We start from the raw sequence: 6,084 nt of genomic DNA on the forward strand, positions 1-6,084 counted from the left end.
TCTTTATAGTCCAAAGACCTTACATGTTCTGTTTAAAGGTGAATTGGCTCTGGCAGCCAAAACAGCCAACTACTCCATCTAAACGTGAATCGATTCTTAATTGCGGTACGGTTCTAGAAACATAAATCCATCTAGTATATTGTTTATTATTATTATGAACTGTAAAACAAATGCAAAAGCAGAAATATACAAACAATAGTACATAAACCTAACAAATATTGAGATTTTCAAGTTGTCAAATAGTTTTATGGTATTGCTTTTTTGTTTTTACATTTTGTTGATAATTTCAAAATAATATTTAAATTCTCTTAAACAATGCGAATTGGGGTTTGTTTATGGATACATAATCCATGAAAAATAAAACAAATTAAAACTTCAAGTTAAATCAGGGTATATATCATTTAAATTTCATTAATTAATTAAAGATCTAAATTAAACATCAAACATTAATAGTAGTTTATTTTAAAATAAAATATTCTAACTCCAATATTTTATGACATAAGAACAGTCACAAAATAAATGGTCAAGAGTCTCTGGGTCACAGCCACAAAATGCACATTTTAATTTATTTATTTAGAATCTGTGTATAATAAAAGGTGTTTACAGGGTAGATTCTATGAATGAGTTTGTACGATACTTCTTTCACCTTATTAGATATACAATACCAGTCTGCCAACGCCAAATAGGTTTCCACGACAGCACAAAGTACATATTAACCTGGCTACCAGTCTGTTTGTGCAGTCATGCCAACGCCAAATAGGTTTCCACGACAGCACAAAACAGATCTGGGACAACGCAAACTACTTGCTCGACTCATTTCCAATATCACTGTGTGATCTTGTTAAAGCTAATATGCTCCAGAACTGTTTGGGTCCAAGACGAATATCTGATTACTCTTTTGCAAATTCCATTCTCAACAACAACAAAAAATGCTTCCTCTAGTCACGGTAGGATACAAGATGATCAAAATCCCCTCTGGTTCGACAAGGTATCGACGGATTTTCTTACGATACTACATTGTATGTTAAGCTAACTAAAATTCGGTTTCAAATATGCTTATTGATAAGTATGCAAGTAAACAGACCAAACGATTCTAATGCTTTATGTTCTGTTCTTATTAAGTCAACACCATTGGAATCACGCTGAGTGATAACGGCGGATGGGTCTCTTTCAACTGGATTGATTCCATAGCCATCTAACGACCGTGCACACACACACACACACACACACACACACACACATCATCCATCCAAGTCCTCAATAAAAACAAAAATGTTACTTTGGGGAAAACATTTTTACTACTGGTATTTTACATTGCCTTTACATCAGCTAAGTTCAAAATGGTATACAAAAAAAAGAATAATACAATTCACATGAATAACAAATATGACCAAACTGTACAAAATATTTACGACTTAAGGTCCCGTGTAGCTCAGTTGTATAGCATGGCGCTTACAACGTCAGGGTTGATTCCCATAGGGGGAGGAGCCAGCACAGAGAATAGGGGAATACGCTTCGATCACACCAACAGCGGTTTGCATTATGGTACACCAGAATTACATAGATTTCCATTGAAAAAGCTGAGTTTGTCTTGCAGCATTGCGTTGGGTGTGGTGCGTAAATTGGATTTGTCAAACTGTATGCTGTAAACGGCTCGACAGAAATGGTAGCAGAAGGAGAATATTGACCTTTTGTTGCATACATAAATCAGATGATGCTGCGTACCATTTTGCACAGGGGGCCAGTAACCAAGGACACTGTCGGCGGCGTGTTCGAAGCGTGTAGGACTCAAAATGTTATGTAAATGTCTACAAAAACGACACAGGTATGTATACAAAATATGAAACATTATTTGTACCATACTAAAGTTAATAAAAACATTTATTAAAACGTTGTTATAAGTGAATCTAAAAATCGAACAATCAAAAACAGGTTGGAACTGAAAGTCAAAGTAGAGGAAAAGGGGAATCAATCAGCAGGTCTGAAATGACAAAGAGTTTAAACTTCACAAGAGAAAAAGTAAGTGTAGAATAATCAGGTCAAGACGAGGCCTCGTCTGGCTCCAAGCACCTTCTCTTTCTTCTGCTTCCTGTCTTCAGTCTGTTTTGTCCTCCTTTCCTCCCTAGAATAAAAGCAACACGGAAATCAACATAACAGGTTATACAGCCAATCATTCTAAGAGAAAACAAGTTTCAAAAACAGCAGGCTCTCAATGAGTTTTTCCTTGATTCCTCATCTCCTTTTCAAATCAAATTTTATTGGTCACATACACCTATTTACAATGACGGGTAGGCAGTTAAACCCATTGTTCCTAGGCAGTCAATGTAAATAAGAATTGGTCCTGAACTACGTTTTGTTCTGTACAATAACTTAAGGATTAAGGACCCTTTTTTATTTTTACATTTCTCCTAAAATGACAACCCCCAAATCGAACTGCCTGGAGCTCAGGACCTGAAACAAGGATATGCATGTTCTTGGTACCATTTGAAAGGAAACACTTTGAAGTTTGTGGAAATGTGAAATTAATGTAGGAGAATATAGCATTAGATCTGGTAAAAGACAATACAAAAAAATGTGTTTCTTTGTACCATCGTCTTTTTAAATGCAAGACAAAGGCCATCACGTATTATTCCAGCCCAGGCGCAATTTAGACTTTGGCCACTAGAAGGCAGCATTATATGTGCAACGTTTTAGTTGATCAAATGAACCATTGCATTTCTGTTCAAAATTATGTGCAAAGACTGCCTAATTTGGTTTATTAATAACTTCAAGTTCACAACTGCGCAATCTCCTCAAACAATAGCAAGAATTAATAGCAAGAATTTAAGCTTTTCTAACAATATCAGAGACCTATGTCCAGGGATTTTTGTTGTTGTTACTCACGACCTCATGCTAATCGCATTAGCCTAACAATAAAGGTTCCTTTTTTTTATTTCCACCCCCGCAGATGTTATTGTGATGTAGCGATGTGTTCCTAGCTCCAACAATGCAGTAGTATCTAAAAATTCACAACAATACATACACATCTAAAAAGTAAGCACAAGGGGGCCCACCAATCCTGTAGATTAACTGACGTGCCTAGTTAAATAAAAGGTTCCTTTTTTTATTTCCACCCCCGCAGATGTTATTGTGATGTAGCGAAATGCGTGTGTTCCTAGCTCCAACAATGCAGTAGTATCTAAAAATTCACAACAATACATACACATCTAAAAGTAAACGAAGGGAATAAATATATAAATATTACGATGAGCAATGTCGGAGTGGCATTGACTAAAATACAGTATACACACACACACATGAAATTAGTAAAGCAGTATGAAAACATTATTAGTGATGGCTATTTAACAGTCGGATGGCCTTGAGATAGATGTTTCAGTCTCTTGGTCCCAGCTTTGATGCACCTGTACTGACCTCACCTTCTGGATGGTAGCAGGGTGAACAGACACTGGCTGTTGTCCCTGATGATCTTTTTGGTCTTCCTGTGACATCGGGTGCTGTAAGTGGCCTGGAGGGCAGGTAGTTTTCCCCCCGGTGATGCTTGGTGCAGACCGCACCACCTGCTGGAGAGCCCCTGCTGTTGCCGGCGGTGCAGTTGCCGTACCAGGTGGTGATACAGGCCGACAGGACGCGTTCAATTGTGCATCTAAACGTTTGTGAGGATTTTAGGTGCCAAGCCAAATTTCAAATTTCTTAAGCCTCCCAAGGTTGAAAAGGCTCTGTTGCCCCTTTTTCACCACTGTCTGTGTGGGGGAACCATTTCAGATTGCTAGTCATGTGTACTCCGAGGAACTTGAAGCTTTTCACCTTCTCCACTGCGGTCCCATCGATGTGGATGGGGGGCGTGCGCCCTCTGCCGTTTCCTGAAGGCCACGATCAGCTCCTTAATTTTGTTGATGTTGAGGGACAGGTTATTTTCCAAGCACCACTCTGCCAGGGCCCTCACCACCTCCGTCTGCTGTCTCATCATTTTTGGTAATCAGGCCTACCACTGTAGTGTCGTCTGCAAAATTAATTGCAGTCATGGGTGAACAAAGAATCATTTATCGCCCTCCAGGTTCTCACATGGTCCTCTCTTATCATTGCTATCTCCCTTCTAGACGGCTCCTCACACAATTAATCTTCTCCCTTTCCCCCTTCTGATGACCAGGTGGCTGACACTGCCTCCTCATCCTCTGCACAGGAGGGGGCTGAGCACACATCCTTTTGGGGCCCCTGTGTTGAGGATCAACTTAGTGGAGGTGGTGTTTCCTACCTGGGGGCGGCCTGCCAGGAAGTACAGGACCCAGTTGCACAGGGCAGGGTTCAGACCCAGGGCCCCAAGCTTAATGATGAGCTAGGAGGATAGTATGGTGTTGTAGGTTCAGTTATAGTCAATGAACAGCAGAGGTATTCCTCTTGTCCAGATGGGATATGGCAATGTGCAGTGCGATGGCAATTGCATCATCTGTGGATCTATTGGGGCGGTATGCAAACTTAAGTGGGTCTAGGGTGACCGGTAAGGTGGAGGTGATATGATCCTTGTCTCTCAAAGCACTTTTTTTTTTTTGAAGCGCGAGTACTACAGACAATGTGTTGATATATCTTCGGGTAGCATTTTCCTCAGATTTGCTTTGTTAAAATCCTCAGATACAATAAATGTGGCCTCAGGATGTGTGGTGTCCAGTTTGCACACAAAATCCAGTGTAGTTCCTTGAGGGCCGTCGTGGTATTCGGCTTGAGGGGGAATATACACGGCTGTGACTATAACCAAAGAGAATTCTCCTGGGAGGTAATACGGTAAACATTTGATTGTGAGGTATTCTAGGTTGGGTGAACAAAAGGACTTGGGTTTCTGTGCGTTATCACAATCACACCATGAGCAGTTAATCATGAAACATACAACCCCGCCCGTCTTCCCGGAGAGTTCTTTATTCCAGTCTACCCGATGTACTGAGAACCCAGCTGGCTGTATGGACCGGGGACAGTATATCCGCTTAGCCATAATTCCGCGGAACAGAGTATGTTACAGTCCCTGATGTCCCCCTGAAGGAGATCCTCGCCCTGAGCTTGTCTACTTTATTGAACAGGGACTGAATGTCAGGGAGGAATATACTCGGAAGTGGTAGATGATGTGCACGCCTCCTGAGCCGGACTAGAAGTCCACTGCGAATACCTCTTCTCCGTCGGAGGTGTCATGGAGCAGCCTCTGAGATAAGTGAGATAAGTAAAATCGCCAAGGGGGGTACGGACAAAGGATCCAATTCGTGAAAGTTGTATTTCTGGTCATAATATTGGTGAGTTACTGCCGCTCTGATATCCAAAAGTTATTTCCAGTTGTATGCCATAACAAAAAGGTTCTTGGGTAATAATGTAAGAAATAAATAATGTCAGCACCATCTTGTGGATGAAAAAAGTCCCTCCTCGGACATTCCTCTCCAATATGTTTAGAGGAATCAAGGATTGAGAACGAGACAGGAATTCAATACAATTCGGCCTCTCCTTTTAACCAGTTGTTTCCGGATACTGACCTTGTCTGAACCGAATGCTGTTTGTAGTTCTTCTGGTGGGAGGGAACGGACTGGTCCACCTTGTTCTCTTGGGCCACCATGAATGGCTTCAGCTTTCCTATATACAGGCAGACCAGAAACGATGACCAGTAAAATAAAAATGTTTTTGTTAGCCTACAGACAACCAGGTTCGTGCTAAAATGCACTGGTATACAGTCAGAATCTAAATGCTGACATATAGCTCTTACCCTTATGAGGCTTATAGGTGAGAGTCTTAGAGAGACTGGCCTTCAGATCAAAGTTGGCCTTCTTGTTGGTTTCGGGACAGTTAGAAAGAACACTGGTGTTTGCATTAAACACAAACGCTGTATAAAATAAACCAAACAGAAGCCAGTAAGGGATCCATTCATGCACAGAAAATAACAAGACTACTTCAATTAGATTTAAAAGGATGAATATTGAACAAAACTATAAAATGCAACATACAACAATTTAAAGATTTTACTGAGTTACAGTTCCTCCTATAAGGAAATCAGTCAATTTAAATAAATAAGGCACCAATCTATAGATTTCACATGACTTGGCAGAGGCACAGCCC

General features: G+C 40.5%; 1 protein-coding gene across 4 annotated transcripts in view; it reads right to left on the reverse strand.

Moving 5' to 3' along the window:
- Nucleotides 1-1,281: 1,281 nt before the first annotated feature.
- The window catches only part of LOC124046777 (nucleolar and spindle-associated protein 1-like), a 9,467-nt gene continuing 4,664 nt past the window's right edge, over nucleotides 1,282-6,084 (reverse strand). For all 4 annotated transcript variants that reach the window (XM_046367526.1, XM_046367525.1, XM_046367527.1 and 1 more), the window contains 3 exons: nucleotides 5,735-5,851; nucleotides 5,508-5,604; nucleotides 1,282-2,122 (listed from right to left, as the gene is read on the reverse strand). In XM_046367526.1, coding sequence (XP_046223482.1) covers nucleotides 2,035-2,122; nucleotides 5,508-5,604; nucleotides 5,735-5,851 — 302 coding nt within the window. In that variant the 3' untranslated portion in view covers nucleotides 1,282-2,034. The remainder of the gene's footprint in view (nucleotides 2,123-5,507; nucleotides 5,605-5,734; nucleotides 5,852-6,084) is intronic.

The sequence above is a fragment of the Oncorhynchus gorbuscha genome, linkage group LG10 (assembly GCF_021184085.1).
Source record: "Oncorhynchus gorbuscha isolate QuinsamMale2020 ecotype Even-year linkage group LG10, OgorEven_v1.0, whole genome shotgun sequence".
Classification (NCBI taxonomy): domain Eukaryota; kingdom Metazoa; phylum Chordata; class Actinopteri; order Salmoniformes; family Salmonidae; genus Oncorhynchus; species Oncorhynchus gorbuscha.